The sequence below is a fragment of the Dermacentor andersoni genome, chromosome 5 (assembly GCF_023375885.2).
Source record: "Dermacentor andersoni chromosome 5, qqDerAnde1_hic_scaffold, whole genome shotgun sequence".
Taxonomy (NCBI): domain Eukaryota; kingdom Metazoa; phylum Arthropoda; class Arachnida; order Ixodida; family Ixodidae; genus Dermacentor; species Dermacentor andersoni.
The window spans coordinates 129,337,782-129,359,573 of NC_092818.1; the positions used below are offsets into that span (position 1 = coordinate 129,337,782).

General features: G+C 44.7%; 1 protein-coding gene and 1 non-coding gene across 4 annotated transcripts in view; both read right to left on the reverse strand.

Annotated features, from left to right (window-relative positions):
* The window catches only part of LOC126531147 (uncharacterized), a 112,008-nt gene that overhangs the window by 1,728 nt on the left and 88,488 nt on the right, over nt 1-21,792 (reverse strand). For all 3 annotated transcript variants that reach the window (XM_055070989.2, XM_055070988.2, XM_050178562.3), the window contains exons 5-9: nt 18,995-19,160; nt 16,536-16,609; nt 14,747-14,862; nt 8,792-9,120; nt 5,969-6,108 (exon numbers count right to left, since the gene is read on the reverse strand). In XM_055070989.2, coding sequence (XP_054926964.1) covers nt 5,969-6,108; nt 8,792-9,120; nt 14,747-14,862; nt 16,536-16,609; nt 18,995-19,160 — 825 coding nt within the window. The remainder of the gene's footprint in view (nt 1-5,968; nt 6,109-8,791; nt 9,121-14,746; nt 14,863-16,535; nt 16,610-18,994; nt 19,161-21,792) is intronic.
* Nucleotides 12,119-12,191, reverse strand: TRNAV-CAC (transfer RNA valine (anticodon CAC)). Its single transcript has one exon. It is a non-coding gene; the product is annotated as a tRNA-Val (tRNA).

Below are 21,792 nucleotides of genomic sequence, written 5' to 3' on the forward strand. Positions count from 1 at the left end.
AAGTCAAAATTTAGTGACTGTACCAAGTGTATTCTAAATTTATGGCGTCATTTTTTTTTCAATAAGATTGTTGAAAATTGCAATGTCAAAAAGACTCAAGCATCATGTTTACAGCTCTGTAACTCAGCAATAAAAAGCGATATCACAATTCTGTAAACTTTACCCAATAATACATATAAAGTGTACAAAATTGGCGAATCTACAACGCTGTGAAATATACCACTAATTTGTGAAACTAACTATGGCAAAATCAGCAAACACTGTGACAAGTTCACGTACCTTGTCAATTCATACATCAAGGTTGTCCAACTTAGATGCTCTAGCAGACCTAGTTGACAGAACCTGCGTTACCTAGTTTTGGCGCAGAGCTACGGATTTGTTAGCTCCGTGCCTTAAATTTGTTCTTTTTTTTTGGGGGGGGGGCGGAAATTTTTGTCAAGAATATATCACGCTTTAAATCAAAATTCTGCTTCCTACAGTCACTACAATTCACCTTTCTCTCTCGAATTCGGCGGATTTCCTTCAGATCGGTCCAGCCGTTGTCTCACAAGAACGCTTCTGCGTTTTACGTGTTTTTGTATCAGAGTTGTACCCGAGCTAAAGAGCTTTCCCTGAAGCTTTATGTCGGATGTATATACCTCATCAGACAAAATTTACAAATAGACATTGCAGTTCTGAAAATTGTTACTTGCGGTAGGCTTAGAGAGCACAATTTTGACATCCTGACTTCGCCTCGATTTCGAAAATTACGCTGAATTTGGACTCGCGGAATACGGGGTCTCTTCGCGCGTGTAATACGCTTTCTCCGATTTAAACGCTCTACCAAATTCTCATTGGGGGATGAAGACACCGCTGTTTATGTTGTTGAATTACCTGCAGTACTGTTAGCTTACAGTTTGCGTGTACTAAACTGGGCTGGTTTGTGCATCACTTTCGAAATAGAGTGATCGTCTACAGATTTTGTGACATATTTGGGCGCTTAAATCGCAAGTGCGGGAACGCTCAAATACTGTGGAACTTCGCTGCTTTCTCTTAAACGCAAGACATTGGGAGCAGTTTTGCGTTCCTCTATGAAAGTATTTCCGAGTGTGACATTTTATAGATAGTGGGACTAGGCAAACTGACTAATTAACGTTCTGAATAGATTGTTCGATTAACTTTTATATGGGATTAAGTTATTTGGTCGCGATTTCTCTATTGGGGTCGTATGAAGAAAATTAAGCTAGCGTGGGCAATGTTGTCCCCGCTTCGCTTACTCAGCAGCAAGGTAGGGAACGACAGACTGAGCTACAATTTGCTGATCCAGACAGCACCGCCGAGTGTATCTGGACAAGCGTCGTCCGCGAGCGCCGCACGTCAAGCTAGCAGGATAAGTGGTGAAGCGATAACCCACACCGCAGCTCGACTTACGGTTGCTTCTAAGTCACTTGATAATCTTGATAAATATATTTCCAATCAAGCGAATTGTTTCTGACGTAATATCAAAGGCAAACATCGATTTAAATACCCTGGTTTGTTGTTTCAAGGAGGATTTACGAAGAATAATAACAGGTTATGCTTTTATTAGCCCACGCACGTAAATCAAGAAGCCCAATAATTGGTTATTTAACCGAATAAAAGTTTCCGATTAATTGGGATAAAATTTGCAATCAATTCCCAGCTCTAAAAAGTAATAAGTAGCAAACATTGTATTAAACCGATCAGGATTGCACTGCGTCTTTCTTTACCTTCTACCAGAAGCTTTACTTTAAGTGGAACTGGTCTAAACCGTTCTTCATTGGACAGAATCATTCTAAATCAGGAAAAGGTCTCACTATGCTGTCTGTCATCTGTATCACCTATTACGAGGTTGCAGATGAAATCTCAGACTCGCATACTAAGAGATCTAGTCTAATAGGAACAGAATTTTTGAAGTAGCTCTAGGCCGAATGTCAGTTTGCGTATGCCTCTCGTGAACAACACTAAACTTTGTCGTGTTAATTGTAGCCCTTTTACCCTTTACTTCGTTTCGCGAATATGCTTAGATGAATCCTTGATCTGCAACTGTTCGAAATTCTCATAGCGAGGATTTATTTGGAAGATCGGGCCAGGCACCTTGCGCGTGTGAGGAGCACATGATAACTAAAAAAAATATGGGGTTTTACATGCCAAAACCACTTTCTGAATATGAGGCACGGCGTAGTGGAAAACACCGGAAATTTCCACCACCTGGGGTTCTTTAACGTGCACCTAAATCTAAGTACACGGGTGTTTTCACCCCTATCGAAATGCGGCCGCAGTGGCCGGGATTCGATCCCGCGACCTCGTGCTCAACAGCCCAACACCATAGCCACTGAGCAATCACGGCGGGTACATGATAACTAATACACCACGGAAACCAGCAATGAAACCCCTCTCTCAGTCGGTTACCAAGCCAGGGGTTATAGGTTGGACGGGTATACAGCGTCACACAGGCAATAATGAGTGGACGTGGTTTCTAATATACAAGTTAACCACAAATTCATGACAAACAGCCACCACAAGAATAAAAAAAAAGCGCGTGTTAGGGGCACGTGATAGCCGCGACACCACAGAAACTTTTTTCCTTTATCGGTTCATTTGCAAGTTCACTCATAGAGCAAGCATGTGAAGGCATATGTAACATCTACCGACCGGTATGGTTGAAATCACATCAAAGTTCTCTTAGTTTTTTTCAAATGTTCTAACCTCGACAACCATTCCGGAGGGCATTCTTGTGTTTTTTGCGCCCGCAGATAGGCGTTTATACTTTCTAGAAAGTACATTGGCGCCGGTCGTGCTTCTGGGTCACAGTAATACCCAGCCATTCTGGAGTGCCATAGGCTGTGGAGATGCCCATCGTCGTTTTCTATAGCTAGTTACCTGATGCCGTGTGGATCTAGCGGGAGTTCTTTTTTAACTGTCCTCTGTAAAACATCCCGAAAACGCACTCCTTCCCAACAATGCAGGAAAACATGATCTGTGGTCTCGGGTTGTTTACAGATTAAACAATGTGTTCTCCACGGTACAAAAAAAAATTTCTTCCAAAACTGTCTTTACAGAAAGCGTTCCTGTATGATATTTGAAAAAGAAAGTTTTAACCCCAGGTGAAATTTGCCCTCTTAACCATTTTAAGTATATTCTGGCCATGCCTACCACTGTAAAGGGATCTATATAAAGGCACAGGAAATTCAGTATCGCACACATCCCTATACATCTTTTTTTTTTCATTGGACAGAACTAAGATATTCCTTTCAAAAATGTCAGCTTTTATAAAAGCCCGTAAGGGTTCCGGGAATGCTGTTTGTCGCAACAATAAACTCCGGTAGCGCTCTGCTCATTCTCATCTGACATACAGTAGGCAAGAAATGGTCGCTGACGTCCCGAAAAAATGTAAGTCTGTTAACGAGCTAACGTACAAAAAGGTGTAGAAGACCTACTCCCCCATCTGTGACGCGCTTGAACAGGTTTGTTCGACTACACCTCTCCCAAGTCGAGGACCACACAAACACTGTAGATATGCGGTGAAATTTCTGACTGAGAACAGTATGACAGCTGCATTGCCTACCAAACCTTACTGATAAAGAACCAACTACACACTGTTGCTCTGGCGAAGATGGACAGATTAGCCACTTTCCACCTGTCCACCTTCTCATGCTCATCTTTTGCTTGTTGTTGCCAGTGCTGATCATTATCTTTGTCGAATTCAAGCAGCTTACTAGGATATTTTACCGGACTAGTTTCCCACCTAATGTTTGCAAAAGCATCTGGAATTGAAGGTCATTCTCCGTGTCAGAACCCCAGGCACTTTCCCCAATTCACAGTACTTGTAGAGATATCACTAAATTGTTTAACCGCTCTCACTGCTTCAATGACGCCTTCTTTGTTGTCACATAATAGAGCTACGTCATCTACATGCGCCAAGAGTTTAACCTCCGACGCGTGCAGGCGGAAACCGTGAATGGCGCCATTCTGCAATATGAAGCGACACGGTGTTTCAATACACACACAGAAAAGGAGAGGGCTGAGTGGGCAACCTTGGCGTACCGAACGTCGCACACTAATTGACTTTCCAACTGTAACACCCGCATAACAAGTCTCGACAATTAAAAAAAAAAGCACATGTCGAGCTGACGCATGATTTGTATGGCTGACTATGACGTAATACCGTGACGTGAAACGCTGCACCATGCTCGCGGTATCTTCTTCTCCGGCATTTTTTTATTTTCTGGATGGCTAACACATCCATTACCTGATCCGTCATTAGGCGATATGCATTACTCTGTTTTCTTTTAGCAGCCAATCCTCGTACGTTTAAAGTGGACAAACACAGGTACGTTTCGGAAGCCATGTCACTCGAGGTGGTTTCTAAGATAAAACTTAACCATGAATTCACGACAAATAGCGACCGCAAGATTAAAAAAGAAAGACGTTTTCGTCAGGTATTGAACCGGGCAATTGCGCGTGTGAGGCGCACGTGATAATCGCTGCACCATGGAAACCAGCACGTGAAACGCCTCTCTCAGTCGCTTGCATAGCCAGGGCTTATCCCTTGGACGGTTATACTGTTTCACACAGGCCATAGTCCCTGGACGTGGTTTCTTAGATAAAACTTAACCACGAATTCATGACAAACAGCGACTGCAAGAAGAAAAGAATATATGGTCTTGTCGCCCAGGATTGAATCGGAGATCTTGCGCGTGTAAGGCGCACGTGATAATGACTACACCACAGAAACCATTGTTCTTTTTTTTATTACATAGAAATAACACTGTGAATAGGACGTAGAGAGATGTCGGTCGCTACACACTCACTGGAAATTCAGGTAAACAAACAGATGCGTCAAATAAGTGCAGCCATTCCTGAGGAAGCTACTGCATACACACTTATTACATAAGCTGATGTTTCACTAAAAGAATACTTAGTATATCGCGGGTATTCGACATGTCGACATGTCGACCACACAGTCTGGACCTCCAGAGATTGTACAAGCCATGCAACATGAACATGACACATGGAGGACCGCCGGTATTCTTAAATGGCAGAAACCAAATTGTGTATGGTGTGATATGTAGGTCCTTGTTAATTGTTCGTTGGAGAATGTCCCCCCAAAAGTACAGCATCTCTGCAGTCTAGGAAAGATTTATGTATGGTTTCGGCGCGCGGACACAGATATCAGTATGCTGTTGACCACGGCACAGAAGCAGCCCCTCGAATTTGACCATGTCTTAACAGGAAGTGTTTCGGTATATAAAGGGAGAAAAAATGAAGTGGTAGAGTTGCCCGAAGAACGAAGCATACTGATCGCGATAACATGGTTTAGCGTTACGCTTGAACCTCTCGAACGGTGAACAAATACAGAACGGAAGGGGACTTTCTGTGCGCTCAATTTTGGTTATTAAAGCGCAACGATTCCAAGTCATGACCATGTCTGCGAACAAGTATCAGTTGTAAATCCCGAATAAAATACAATTGATTCAGTAGAAAGCGTGTAGCAAGAACCTAGCGGAAATATGAAACAGTTTTACATGGCCGCTTCTGCATGACTGAAAAATCACCGGAAGATATGTGTGCCCGAAAAAACAAACGGTGGCGTGGCGTATTCAGAAATTGATGGTCAGTTCAGATGACTATGCATGCAGGCTTCGATCTGTACTATGGTAAAGCCAAGCATACATTTCTTCAATTCAGTTCTTGAATTGCGTAAGTCATGTAACGCTAATGTATCATGGAATGTCCGGGCCCCCTGGTCCCTTACATATGGATCCGCCATTGGAGGTGCGAGTCAAACGGAGAACCGAATCAGCTGGACGCTGCTGATGACTGGGGCTGAATGCACCCTCGCCACTTCTCCGTCGTACGAGCAACGCCAGCAAAAGCGAAACTATTGCATTTTGTGTTCGTGTTAGAATTGTCCCGTCCCTGCTCTTGTTTGTCCACGCTATTACATCGTTTGCATGCGAGTGCATACCTGACAGGCGTCCTTGCCTCCCTCGATGTAGCCGGCGCAGAGGAATCCCCGCGTGATGGGCTGCACGTAGCGCCGGTCGCAGTCCTCGTTGTGCCAGATCGGAAACGACACCTGCTGCAGGGTGCCGCTGTTTGACCCGCCTGCAACGTATGGAGAAGCTGATGCATCGCGCCCTACTTTTGTAGATTGAGGACATTTTCGCAAACACAGTCGCGATCGGTGGATGCTTTCTATGAGGGCGCGAATGAAAAATCACCGGCGCTGCGGTTTCCTTGGAACATATTTCGGCCACACGGTGTTTGTTATGTGCGCATTTAGTACAACTTCGCTGTCTGTCCAGCCACAGCTGTGTAGCTTTCTCACGCAGAGTCAAGGGCCGTATTCTCTGACGATAACTTTCTGCGGATACTTTCAATTTCACAAGATTTCGCGTCACTATATATAGCGTCCGGGCGCGTCGGCGTCTTCGAGCGTCGGCATTCTTGGCACAGTGCCAACTTCTGAACATGCCAAGCATGCTGTCGTAGCTCGGTTCTGGGAACGCTGACGCCCGTATAGACACCGACACGTTCGGTGCTAGTCACGTGAAATCTTGCGAACGCATCGCCTGTAATGATTGTCCAGTACAGCCACGGTCGTTGCAAGGCGAACGATGGCCCTCATTTTTCATTTGCCAGTAGTTTGCTTTTCTCGTTCGGATGGTCGGCGCGCGTGGCGTTGGTATTCATCCAAGTCTTCGCACACAGTGCACGAAAAGGGTTGTCTCGCAAACAAATCTTAGTTTCTGCGCAGAACTTCAAGGAAGAAATCACAAGTGCCAACCACGATGAAGAATTACAGACCGACATTTGGCGCGTTTCCTGGTGTTGTTAACTTATTGCATCTTTTTTAGAGGTTTGATCCGGAAATGTTCTGTATCTTGGCTCTGGTAAAGACCCGGTAAACAGCCAGCTATGTGTAACTGTTCATTAAGTGTAAGGGGTGTTTTGTAAATCTAAATCCTGCACCTGTGCCACGTACGAATGACGCCATGTTCCCTCAATATCCCACACAATGGCTATTTTGCTTTGGTGTGCGTCATCTATTATGCTCTAGTTATGTTTTGAAATACCTTCGAGTCGTTGCTATGCAGGCTGCATTTGTCCTCAACACTTGCCGAACTGTGAGAGAAGCACCTGTTTGTGAAGCGACCAATTTTCAGTGCCCATTTTACTCGCGAAATGCTGCGGAGTGCGCTGGGACCACGTTCGGTCAATGCTTATGCGTGTGTTGTAAGTGCATAGAAACGATTTCAACTTGATTTCGCCGACGCTGTCAATCTTAAGGGGAAGCTTTACCTATGACGCTGCGTGATTAAATACACTTTAAATGCAGAGACGCCCTCGTTTGATCACCGCGGAACTGGCGTGAAGGAAATATGTTGTGTCCAAAAAGTAAAGTTTAAAGTCTAATGACTACAGAGAGCAGTAAGTGTATTTAGTGGTTTTCGGGTAACCACAGAAAACATGGGTATTCAACGTAGAATTGAAACAAAAATTTTAAATTCTTTAAGTCCGTAATAAGGTAGATATCACAATCTAAGTTTAGGACCAGTAAATTAATTGTACGAAAGAGACATAACATATGCCGTCTTTATGTACTCAAATAATATATATGTCAGGGCTTTAACAAAGCACATCCACGGAAATATTAATTGATATATTAGCATTGAGTTTATGCAAACTAAGTAGTTGCATTTCACGGTATTACAGTTGCTTTTGGTGCGTAATTGCGCATTTGCTTTAAGTTTCCTTTTTTTATTACCAATTTTTAATATTTTCTTTTTGATATGTCTTAAAGGGACACTAAAGCGAAACAATAAATCAGTTTAGATTAATGAAGCATTGTTTGAGAACCCTGCAGGCAGTCATTTAAAAAAAAAAAGTTTGATTGTGAGATGAGAAAATCAACGTCCAAGTATCAGTATTTGTATTTCGCGTCGAAACCCCAGCGCCGGTACGTCAGCGTGACGTCAGGGATTCCAAAGCATGTTTTCGCATTTGGGCCACGTTGGCTGAATAAAAGTTCCCGAAACTTCCCATGTTTAACATTTGGTTCCTTTAGAACACAATGTAGTAAATCTGTGCCGCTATATGTAATTAGTAGGCCCTAGAAGATGCCATCAAAATCCAAGACGTCACAGCCCCCATGCAGGTGCGGGAACATAAGTAGGCGTCGCCACCCGTATTTCGTTCTTGCGCTTTTTCTGGCTTACCAAACGTCTTATCGTTGTAAGAGTGGTGTTTTTGGTGTTGTAGGACGGTAATTTACTGATGCAGAAGAAATCAGATTGAAAGGAAAATTATGTGCTAGAGTGCCGAGTTTCTAAGATGCGCATTCATTCCACGTGAAAAAGCAATCGGGGGCACATTAAGCGTGAATAAAGTGTTCCAACTATTGGAACGTCGGGCAGCCTGTCTAAGGCGCTTTGTCCAGGTATTGCCAACCTAACACTCTCTACATGTTGATACTGTTTGTCCTTACACCCAGCGACAACCTCATAATTTATTCAGGCTCTGTCCACAAAACCAAACTGCCCCTTTCATCTGTGCCTCCGCGCGATGAGGCACAGATGCGAACAAAACGCATCGTTCGCGAAAGGTGGCAGTATTGGAAGGAATTGGCCTCCGCCGTGGCGTCATCGAAAGTAGGAAACGTATTTGACTGGTGCCCGCTTAAAGTTTCATAAGTCTGGCTGTTGTTTATTTTGCCCCCCGCATACTCACACAATCACCGACATCACGTGCCACGATCACAAAGTCGCGCGGAACGGCGTCTGCTCACCGTAGGACAGCGTTCCCCATCCAATGACGGTGGCCATGAGACCCGCGATGGGGTCTCGTGCCTTCGGTGACGCCGCCGTGGACGTCGCCGCAGTCGTCGAGGAGGCGGCAGCGGCAGTGGCCTCCGGCAGGCAGATTGGCCGCACGGCGTCGTTGAACTCTGCCGGTGCGGCGAGCCGCAGGAGCGCGATGTCGTTGTAGAAGCCGTGCCGGGCGAACCGCGGGTGCTGCAGGGCCGAATCGACGCGGAAGTCCACCGGGTGCGCGTGGTCGCGGTCGTTGTAGATGTGGTGCTCGCCCAGCCGCACGCTCAGCTGCGCGGGACGGTACCTGCGCACAGGACACGCGTTGATTTCGAGGCAACGAGCACAAGGTATAAAACAAGGCGTGTGCGGGTAAATTCTCTCTTGCGAGAGCACGGCAAAGCGGCACGACTACGTGGGAAGCACTTCTCAAAAAAAAAAAAAAAGGAAATGTGGATTCTGAAACTGCATAGCCGTCCTGCGCAATGGCTATGCACCGCTCTCTCCGAAATGTACTCCATGCAGTTACCGATGACCATCTACCCGCATACCCCACGGTAACCTATATTTCTTCGGCCATCAGAGGAGAGCCCCTATCCCACTTTGTGGAATGGGGGCGCCGATACCGATGGACGCCGTGTTGGGTCTATTTATTATGGTAGCCATGGCCCCGAAAGTGCGAGTGATCCATTGGCAGTGCCCGAAACGTTACTCGCTGAAAACGTTGGTGCTCTTAGTTGACTCTATACGCTTAAGCCGTCATAAAGGGCCTTGTTGCAAAACGCTTACAGGGAAGTTCCTTCTACATGGCACATAGAGACATTATGTTGATTGTTTGCGTCGTTATTCCCATGACCCATTCTCCTTTTTTTTTTTATGTGGTCAACGATATTTAAAGCACACGTCAAAGATCATTTGTCGTGACAGAAAAAGAAGACGCCGAACAATTGGAGTGACAGCTTTACCGCGCGCAGCGGACGAATGAAAGGCACGAGAAAGCTGCTCCTTTTCTACTAGATTTTCTTAAATTTTATTTTAGTCCGAAGCACTTCTTTGCCTAGTCTGAGCCAAGGTTAAATTCGAGGCCGTCCAAGGTCAGAAAGTTTGTTGCCGATGCGCCCGCACCCTCATTCATCCATTTCGCAGCGCGACACATGGCACTTTGCGCGAATGAGGTCATCCGAAGCGATGCGATGCCTACTAGGCGAGGAAACGCTGCCGAACGCCAAAGTCCGCGGAAGTGGAAAAAAAAAAGAAAGAAAAATAGGAAAAACTTCGCTTGAAAAGTTTTAAGGCTGTATAGTCCTTGCGTCGCAGCGCCAAATCAATTCTGGGGGATTGAGTGGCGCATATTCAGTTGGACATACCGAGTGGTGGCCCGACTTCTCTCCTTCTCCCCTCTCTCTCTCTCTCTCTCTCTCTATATATATATATATATATATATATATAGCCGACGAGGGAATCTCTCGGCCCCTGCTGCAGCAGCCTTGTCTAACTATGAGCACCTCGTCATGGTCATATAGTTTGACTGAACATTATGTACCAGTTTTATTACGGCACTATACACCGGTGTCTTTACTGAAGGCTATCGCACGATCATCAGAACATACCAACATGTTTACCATCATCATTTGCAGAATTCTTTAGTACAGCTTATGCAGGTATGTCCTCCTCAAGTATATGCAAAATAACCTTACACTGGATAGTAATTTTTTTAGCACTGTAACGTATTTAGAATAGTCATGATGATCTTTGGTCAAATTTGGCCCTTGTGCCCGAAAAACCTACAAATCATCATCAACGATGAAGAACGCCATACCCAGGGGAAGAGCCAAACAAAGCTTCCCTTTAAACATATTCTCTTGTGGGAGCAAGCTTAAGAAACTGCGAAACGGCGCTGAACCCGGCTCGTAATTTAGAATCACATAGGTTTTCGAGCTTGCGCTCGGCTTCCGTCTTTTATTTTTGTTATCTTTGAGGGGCGATGGCAAGGAACAGGAAAGTGCTGATAAGGTATCGACGTATCGAAGCTGAATTGTATAGAACGAAGTCATTATCATGAGACAGTATGCTAATATAGTTGAAAAATGCATTGGTATATGTTGCTTTTTTTTTCTGTGTTCTAACGCTTTATGGTGACACCTTATGGTGCGGAAAGACATTGCAAGCTAACTGTCTACTAAAACTGTTGCAGCTTAATAACGATGTGTTACTAATGCAGAAACCACCCGTTTACTGTTCGTTAAGTTTGTTCGGCCAACGAGGACGTAACACCGGAACACAGCTTCTGGCATCATCATCTCAATCTAATTTGTCATCGTCGTAGCCGTTGTCATGATCATCTTCACCATCATCATCAGCACACACAACGATGAAAGAGAACTCTGCAGAAGTCCATCGAAATTCAAGAGAAAGCATGCGCAACGAAGCATGCGCAAACGCACGTTCTTATTCCATAATTCGAGATATTTAACATGATTGATTACACGTATGTATATGAAGTGTTGGGGTTCGGACTTTCTTTGGAATAACAAACCATTATCCTTCTCTCTCTCTCTCTCTATGCACCGTACACACAACCGACAAACGATGCCCCGGCAAAGCAACACACCGTTATGACGCAGATATAATAGTCATCGTTGAAGTTACCATTAAGACGTAACGATAAGTAACCCTCCCTCTTTAAGAATTGGCCTCCTGACAAATATGAAGAAACTAATTCAGAGGACTAAATCTGATGTCGTGCAATCTTGCGGATTCTCCGAACTTGTTTCCTGACGATGGGTCGGTATCTTTCTTGCTTGCACCGCAAGTAAATCTTTAATGAACGGCACTGCAAATACCGTAGAAGCTTAGGGACGTATCTTTACGTTTTCGAGAGCAATAAATTCATTTCTTGAGGCAAATTATTCTTTTTTCTCTTCCACTCATCACGATTATGAAGCCTTCGAACGTTTCATTATAAGGTTGGGCAGACAGAAAAGTAAGGTTATTCTTGTCTGTCATAGTCTCCCTGGTGTGCTGATATTACAAAAAAAAAAAAAGTACAATTTTACTCTGCACGAATATTCAGCAAGGGGCCCACCCTTGCTGAAGAGGAGTCTCAAGTCGCCAGCGCCAAGAAGATGAAGACGACGGAGACCTCGTAACCGCGAAACTCTTGAAAGACTCAAAAGTTTTCACTCACTCACTCGCCCTGACAGAAAAAGAACTTCTGTCGAGAATATATTATGTTCAACCCCGTTTATTTTGGGTGTGAGCATATATGTAGAGGTTCCTCAAAAAAAAAAAACGAAAAAAAGGAATGTTTCCGCCCGGGATCGAACCGGGGACCTTGCGCGTGTGAGGCGCACGTGATAACCGCTACACCACGGAAACAGACGCTCGATGGCGGCATGCCAGACCTTCCTTAGGGCATAAAGAATCAGTGAGCTCTCGAGGCGGGGAATCGTACAGCAGGGAAAAACCAAGAGCGTCCTCCCGGGAAAAACCAAGAGTTGCGAAGTGAAAGTTGTTGAAATTCGAGCGGCCTTCTTGCAATGTCTTTGTTTGAAAATGCTGCCCATTGAGTTACGCTGGCGCACCGCGGTGAAGCTCGACATATAGCCGAAGGGGCAAAGTCATCAATTTCTGGACATGTAATCCATGGGGTAAAGGCCCCTGCAGTTTTTGCAAGTAAGCTACGTCGTTAGACGGACATTAGTAGCAAGAAAGTTTTCGTCGGTAATTTTGCTAATACTCGAAGTTTGCTAATTAAGTTTTTAATTGTTCGCTTTTGGGCACATGTAGTAATCACAAAATTCGAGCCGAAGAGTATTGAAGTCCGCTTAGCAGGCTTGTCCCACTTTCGAGATATCGCCCCAAAATTTGTACAAGATCTCTCGTCCTTCCAGTTAAGATGATTTCAACCTGTTAAATTAAAAAAAAAATAAAGTATGGGGTTTTACATGCAACCATTTTATAATTACGAGGCACGCTGTAGTGGGAGACTCCGGAAATTCGGACCAACTGGGGTTCTTTAAGGTGTACCTAAATCCAAGTACACGTCTGTTTTCGCACTTCGCCTCCATCGAAATACGATCGCCGGGATTCGATCACATGACCTCGTGCTCAGCTGCCCAACACCATAGCTACTAAGCAAGCACGGCGGGTGATTTCAAACTTTTAGAGGCACGCTTTTGGGAAACTGTTAAGCTATACACCAATGTAGTTTGTAATATATTTTAAGGTAGGATATCTCGAAAGTGGTGCTAATCTTGGAACTTCTGCTAAGTAGACTTGAAATTTCCATGTTGCTTTGCTACAATGTCGCTAATACATGTTCCCAATAGAATGAGTATAATGACTGCTAATTAGCACGTTTTCGGTAATTAGCGAAATTATTCTCGATTTTATCTTGTTTACAATCTTGCACCTAGCTGCGTAGCCTACCTGTAGAAACGACAATGGCCCAGATATGCCAGTTTCGATTAGAATAGGTGTTCCACATGTAAAAAAAAAAAAAAAAATGTACAGGGTGCTTTTTTTTACAATAGATCTTTAATGACGATGATGATGAAAATGCTTTTAGTAAGGGATGGCTAGAATACCTATTATGTGGAAAAGGAAGGGGGAAGGGGGAGGCGTATTCAGGGTGATCTAAGGAGCTGTACGTCCTTGGCGAAACCCAAGAGCGAATCCGGAATGAACCTGTCGCAATCCGGTGATCCAGTTGCCGGCCTAATAAGTATGCTATAAGCGCCGTGAACGTAGCTGTTTTGCAGAGGAGTTCCTAGGCAACGTGGGCATAATTTTCACTTAATAACGTAAGCTTCAGAAGAATAACTAACAAAAAAAATATCGTTAAACTTTTTTAACGGTGTCTTAGGTGCATGTTGTATAAATGGCGGATTTGAAAACAGTCACATCTTAATGCACCCTCACATTTTATTTTTAAAGTGTTGAAGGTACCACCTAATTCGAGACATTTATTATCGAACTTCAACGGTAAATATAGGCAATATTTTTTTCTAGGCAAAATAGGATTTTCCGCGTACATGCTATCATTCAAACTTCACACCGGCCATGCCCCTTTACGCGAGACGTTGCCGTCTCACGCACAGCGGGACACGCTCAGTCTCCATATTGCCTCGCTTGAGCTTTGGAATTTGGTGATGAATATCTCAAAGTGGATACAATTTTCAAGATTGTTTAAAAGGTGGGTGTGCATGAAGATGTGACTGCCTCCAAATGTGCCATTTAGACAGCACCTTCCAGATAACAAAGGCACGAATAAGAAAATTTATTTGTTCAATTTCTTTAAATTAGTCTTCTGAGGCTCACGTTATTAGTGGCAAAGTATGTCCACCGCGCTTAGAAACTCGTATGTAAAAACTCCAAGTTCGTAGTGCTCATTACTTTCTATAAAATGACCTGTATGATTAAAAAAGAAAAGAAACATCCTGTATACCCTGCATATCCTGCATACCTTGGTACACAGCGGTGAGGATAAGTGAGAAAACAGGCGTCACCGATATTTTAGTTTAAGTTAAGATGAAGAAATTGAATTAAGCAGGCCTTGTAATGCACGGAGCACAGAAACGATGGTCCATTAGGATCACAGAATGGCTACGAAGGGGAGGGAAGTGCAGTCGAGGTCGACAGAAAATTTGGTGGTGCGTTAAAATGAGGACATTTGAAGACACAACACGGGGACAGCTGGCGCAAGACAGGGGTAATTGTAGATCGCTGAAAGAAGCCTTCGTGCTGCAATCGGTATAAATATGGCGATGCTGTTGGTTACGCTGTTGTACATAAAAAAAAAATGGAGGTAACAGTGCGACCGTTCAAATTTGACCAGGCGAGATTCTGCAGTGGTTGTTCTTGTCGACTGTAAATGACTATTTATTTAGGAAACAAAATCCCTTTAAAAGAAGACGGGAAAACAACTGTACCTGAAACCCGACGGATGGGAAAGGCAGTGGGCGGCTGTGAGCACATATCGTTCGTTGATGAGTGCCCCGCCGCACCAGAATTCTCGTCCGCGCCGACCTTCGAGGAATATGGCAGCCTGAAAACGACCCCGCATTCAGTTGTCGCTCGTTCACAGAGATGAACACAAGGGAGAATAGGCTACCCAAAGGTTACACCAGTATATCATCAGTAATTAACGCGCAATATAAAAAGGGATAACAGAAAATATAAAGCTTAATTACCTCACAAAGCCCAACGGATCGTTTTCGATATGCCGAATTTCATACCTCGAGATACTTAAGCGCCGGAAACAACGCAAAGCTCATGGTTTAGTTTTGAATACTCTGTGGGGAGCTTACATTGTGGGTTGCCCAGGAAATCAATTACTGATTAATTATTTGTCATACTGATTGGTCTTACTCAGTTTTTTTTTAACACACGTACGGTCCGAGGCCAGAAATAAATGTAAACAAGCTTTATTGTTTTCTTTTGGTGTTCTTATAGCTTTATATAGCTTATAGCTATTTATATAGCTTATATAACTTCTTATAGCTTTATGGTATTAGATTTGATGAATTCGTCTTAACGAATTTCTACTTAAGCTGTGCGCAACTCTCACGGCCTCTAGTCGGCGCTGCGGTAACCCAGAATGGCGGACGTTGAAACGACCGCGACGCTGCCGGAACGTGTACGCCCATGGATAGGAACCGAGTTCACAGCGCCGCTACCACCAGGCACTTGCTGTGGGAGCGTCCCAAGTACGCAGCCCTCCGACGAAGGTACCGCGTTCAAGTGACCACTTAGCCTCGAGGAGTGTAGCGTCCCTTTAACGGAGGCTGACGGTGTCCTGCGAGCGCTGTAGTACACGCCTTTGCTGCGGAATCGGGCATTGCTCGCATGCTGTAACCGTGCGGGGGAGCATTCCTTCGTGGCTGGACCTGTCCACAACTCCTGATTCCCCCAACTCACTGTCCTTCGTGGGCCCATGAGCCATTCATATTAACGCGACAGCGTTAAGGAGCTCGTGTCGCAGAAAAGCCGGTGTCGTCGGTGTCGGCGTCGGCGGCGTTGGCCGTGAGCGATAAATCCCAGCAGGCACTTCGTGAATAAAAAACAACTTGCAAGATGGGCTGGGTGGGAATCGAACCAGGGTCTCCGGAGTGTGAGATGGAGACGTTACCACTCAGCCACGAGTTTGATGCTTCAAAGCGGTACAAAAGCGCCTCTAGTGAATGCGGTGTTGCCTTAGAAACGAGCTGTTTCTAAGGCTCAGGCGTGCGTCGCTTGCGCAGGCGCACATTTCGTTGCCGCGCCAAACGCTGCGTTGCTCGACGCTCACCGCGTCCGATGCGGGGCGCGTAGTCGCTGCGCCGTAGCCCATTGTCTTACACCCCTTGGCGGGTCGACGGGAAGGCTGTCGCGTTCCACTCTTGAAGGCGAAGCTTAAGCGTCCTCCAATTTTTTGTTAAACATCAATCACCATTATTGCGCACGTTGTGAAGCGATAAGATTTTGTCATATCCGAAAAAAAATTTAGATTGTGAAGGCATCCGGCCGTTTAACACTTGCATAAATCTGCAAATGCTGCAAGCGCAGTATAGCTTATCGCTTCACCAGCGCGAAAGTATTGATGGGAGATTATCGCAGCGTGCCATGTGTTCGAGATGTCCAAGTTTCATGCCAGCGAACGAGTTTGCGTCACTCTTCTCTAAAGACTATAGTATACATTTCGTCATTGAAGCTTTAAACCTGACAAAAACTTATTGTTACCATCCAAGGCCACTGGCCAGGCGAAGCTTCGTGTCCGCCGACGATTCTGGAGTCCCGACCGGCGTGACCACAACCTGGAAAAGAGAAAATGATTGCCTCCTTGCATGCATTCATATATTACCGCGAAATGTTTTCCTTGTGTAGCTATGATAGCTGACCTTCCTTTCTACGTCTCAAAATTAGTGGGCTGATTACTGTCCAATTAAAGGTAATAGCGCAAACCAGGACGACCACAAGAAGCGAGAGGGACAGACACATAACCTAACTTTTCGGGGTCGTCCTGGTTTGCGCTATTCTCTTTTACTGGACATGTAACAACTTGCCCATACAGAAGTTTTACTGATTACTGTTATCGGTGATTTTTTGGTGGTGCCAAATAATTCTCTACCCATTTGATTAGCGCACCAATCTACGCATAACTCTGACATGTTCCATATATATGCGCAAATGCCAAATAGGACTCTGCAAAGTGCTCGTTCGGAATGGTTCAAGACACTTATAAATTAATTCAGTATTGGTCTACGTATTATAACTTGTCCCGTGTTGCCATCAGGCTTCAATATAAGCGCAAAAACAACAAAAAGGAATGACAGACAATGAGCGAGTACACTACCGTGGACAAATTAAACATGAACAAGAAATCGCAAAGTAAAACACTTCTTGCAAATAATTGTTCGCTGGCACGATGTCGCACCGCCACTTTTATGGTCGCCAAAAATTGGCACAAATCTCCGAATATGCATACATGGTGAAATTATGCCGGCATTACAATAATTAGCGAAAGCGAAAGCAAGAGAACGCGTTCTAGTTAGCCATAACATGTTCGCGTTTCCATTGTAGACGAAGTACAAACGCTTGGATGCTTGAGTGTACGTATATTGGCACATGCGGAATTAGAATTCTGTTTGGTGTACGTGTGAGAACACGACAGCTTAAGTGTATCAGTCGGTAATCAATTCCGCATGTTCGATTTCCCGGTCGAACGAAACACGACAAGCATCGCAATTCCTCATGCTGCGCAGAACCTATAATTCAACCTTTTGTTCAATTATGTACTATATAGGCTGTTATAAAAGAGCTAGATTTCAGAGCCGTGGCATCTCTTATGAGACAATTTGGTTACATTCAATGAACCTGCTGCTCCTTTTTCGTACATTATTGGGCGAAATCGTGGCCCGTATTCGCAGAGGAAAAAGAAAAAGAAAAGAGCTTGCGCTAGAATTGTTCGTAATACAAAATTCCAGCCAATTTGGGTACTGGACATACTATTGGCGAAAATGTCTGGCCGATGCCAAATAACACTTACAAGCAACAATCTTCGTTAATTCAGGCTTTGTTCAATAGCAAGAACAAATGTTTTTGTGAAGGTATGATAGAACATATATATATATATATATATATATATATATATAGACTAAATGAAGACTCTCAGGCATGGATCAAGTCACTTCATAGAAATAAAATTTTCATTTTATTCTGACAGCACGCACACAGTATTATATTGTTCATCTGTACCTTCATCTTTCGTACCTTTTTCCCCCTTCCCCAGTACATGGTAGCCAACCAGAGATATCTTATGGTTAACCTCTCTGTATTTCTTTCACTTTCATGTTTCGCTCAGTAAACACCGTCTTTATCCCTCCATCGCGATATATAGTCCCTACTAGGCTCGTAAAGAAAATAACTTATATATATATATATATATATATATATATATATATATATATATATATATATATATTGCGTGGGTTATATACTGCATATACATATATACTACATGGGTTATGGTGGGTGTGATACTGAAGCCGGCTTGCCGCAACTGCCTTGGAAATGCTTAGCACTTGCATGTACGTATATTAAATGATCCTTGCCAAAATTTCTTTTATCTTAAATTAGTGATTTGTGCGCATAATTTCCGCACACGAGTTTCACAAGTGTGAATGTTACCGAGTATTGCGATTCTTTTGACGCAGTTGCTCAAGTTCGATGCGCTATCTTAAAGGTACGATTTTATTAATTTTCCATGCAATGTGCCTTCAACATTTCTCTGTGTCTTACGAGAAGAAGTGGCAATGTGAAGAATGACGCACATATTTATGAATAAAAATTGTCTACGAGCCGTCATGCGAAAATAAATTTTCTCTGAGTGAACACCCTGGTGTTCCACCCATGAGCGGACGGCCCTGTAATCTCTATTGAGGTTTATCACGGAGGAAAAAGACAAGACACGAAAATCACGTCAAGAAATGAACCCGACAAGGAAATTCTCATGGCTGACACGTGAATCCTCACACCATTTTTCACACGGTTTACTCGTCTTTTCTAGCGTAACAAGTATACGACCAACTAATCTAACAACAAGTAGCGATACGTAAAATTCAGGTTGCAGTCCTACGTCATACACGTCACTCGTAGCACGGAACAGTGCCACAAATTACGGCGACGTTCACGGCACTCACGCCTTGTGGGTGCCGGCGGTGGCAGGAGCTGGGTGGGCACGGACAGCCCCGCCGACGGCAGTTGGGCAGCGGAGGGCGGAGGCATCGCGGGCGACTGAATCGGGCGTGGTGGCGGGGAAGGGGGCCTGGGTGGCCGTGGAGGCCTCGGCGGGCGAGGCCTGGGCACCTAGATTCGCAGAAAAGATAAAAAAAAAAGAAGGGGATTCAAGATGCTCAGTCACTTACATATCTTTTTTCTTTAATTATTAGTGTTACTATTCGTTTTTTTTTTGTTGTTGTTGTCCCTACTTCATTTTCTTTTTCGTGCTGCAGCTTCATGAGGTACTAACATATGGGATTGCCAGTCGGTTGAAAGGAATGACTGCACGAGTCAAGGAATAAATGAAGCAACGTCTAGCATTGTTGCCTATTTTGTACGCAGGAGTGCGTGCAGTATTCATTGCACCAAGCTGCTAAACGACTCCCGTCTAACCACTTTCCGACGCAAATGCGTGGCGTAAAACGAAGCTGCCGTCGGGCATCGCCCTTGCCTCTTTCCACGAGTTGATTCTGATTGGCGCTTTGCGCAACTCCCGCTTAGACGCATAGTCACTACAGCAGCACGGGCGGGGCGGGTCGCTTTATCGCGCGATATGACGAAACTTTATTTTACGCCTCCCTATTACGTCACAAGGGGCAGGGGGCGGTCGAACCACGAGTTGCGCTTCGTGGTGCCGCGTAGGTGATCAGCTGAAACGCAGAAATAATTTGATGGCAGGACCATTTGTAAACGTAGAAACGCGGAGCGAGACTTGTATGCATGTTACCTTCAACTTTACTGTGCAAACATGTGCCGCAATATTTGTAAGTAATAAGTTAATTAATACAATTAGTTTAATTCATTAATACATTGCTTTGGTTTCTATTGTAAGTGACGTCCGCCTGGGCAGCTGATCCATCTGTGAAGACGTGATTCCAGCGAGTTTTGGCGGCCTTCTTATTAAAAGAAAGTGATCCAAGTCAAAAAAAGAAAAAAAAGGGGGGGGGGGGGAGAGAAACACAGGGTGTATAATGTACACAGTAAAACTTATTTCACCCTTGAATTCTTGGGTTTTGCTTGCCAAAACCGCGCTTTGATTATGAGGCACGCCGTAGTGAAGGACTCCGGATTAATTTTGACCGCCTGGGGATACTTAACGTGCCCCCAATGCACGGGGCAGGGGCGTGTTCTTGCATTTCGCCCCCATCGATATGCAGCCGCCGCGACCACGGCACGCTTAAGCGTGCTGGTTTGTTCCGTGGCTATCACCCGCTGCCTAAAGGGCTGCAGTTTTTTTCTTACTTTATTTTACTGCACAGTTCCGTTTACTGCTGTGTACAGTGCACGACCAGCTGGCTTAGTTAGACGGTCGACAACTGGCAGCTGCTACGGGTTCTACATAGTTCCTGTTTACACCGCCTAGGTGCATGCGTGTAAGACAAACGTGTAAGACTGCGAATGTTGCCCTTCGCGAGCGGCGGCGCTTGATCAGTGCCTTTATTGTGCCACAGCGAATCGCTCGCGCTCTGCGCGAAAGTTAACTGGAATGTCTCATCGGCGTCAAATGAAACGCGAACAGCGGAGCGCGGGACCGAAACATAACTAAAGGTATAGTGCGCGCCGTCGGTCTGTCCCCACCATTGACAGGCGCGCACATCCGGTTTCACTGCCCGATGCGATGATGTTCCCCCTATACTGCGGTAGTTTATTTCCTCTTTTGTGTCTTCTTTATTTGAAAGCGAGAAAAAAAAAGAAATCGAAGAAATCAGAAGCGATAATATCACAGTATACAGGGCGAGCGTCATCGTGCAAGCAAACCGGATGAGTGAATCTATCAGTAATGATGACTGTTATACGAAGCAAAATTATACCTTCGGCCACGCGCTCCGCTGTTTGCATTTCGTTTCATGCCCATAGCACATCCGGTTTTACCGCACTGTGCGGTGATGCTCACCCTTTGCTGCGATATCTAAGCGCTTGCGTTCCTTGATTTTTGTTTCTCGCTTTCAAGTAAAGAAGAACCGAAAAAGCACCGAAAATATCGCATTACGGGAAGCAGCGGGGGGGGGGGGGGGGGGTGCATTATCGCTCAGGGCGGTGAAACCGGACGTGCGCGCCTTTCAATGGTGATGGCTGGACGACGGCGAGCACATACTTTCACAGTGCTTCTGCCAGGCGCTCCGCTGTTCACGCTTCATCTGACGCTCATAGTACATGATAACGGTCTCAAACAACGCCTATTATGAGGGAAGTCGTGGTTGAAAAATTAAAAAAAAATATTGTGCAGAAACCATCGATGACGATTGTTAGTGTAAGCGAATATCCAGAACGAACGAACGAACGAACAAACGTCTTCCTTGCCGAGTCCGACCATCGGCGACCGACCAACCACAAAAACGGGTGAAAGAGCCGAAGAAAGATAATCGCTTTAATACTGTGTACTAATTCTGAACGCGTGGTTTGCGCCGAAATATCTGACGCGAGAGTTAGACAGTGATAGCTATGAAAGTTTACTTAATAAAATTTCTCGTCGTCTGTTTATAGTTTTGTGCAGCATTCGTGCAGTTTGCCGCAGCTTTCATCATCCTTACTTGCCACAAGAAGTCACAAAAAACAAAGCTTAACTTGTCTCCATCAATGATTTAATCTTTGCCGCGTAGGATGGGGGTGTTGACAAAACTTTAAGGGACGCTATGCACAACCGCTAAATCATTTGAGTATGATAAAGCATTTTTCAATACTATATTTTGATTAATTCCGTGGTAATATGTTGTTTATT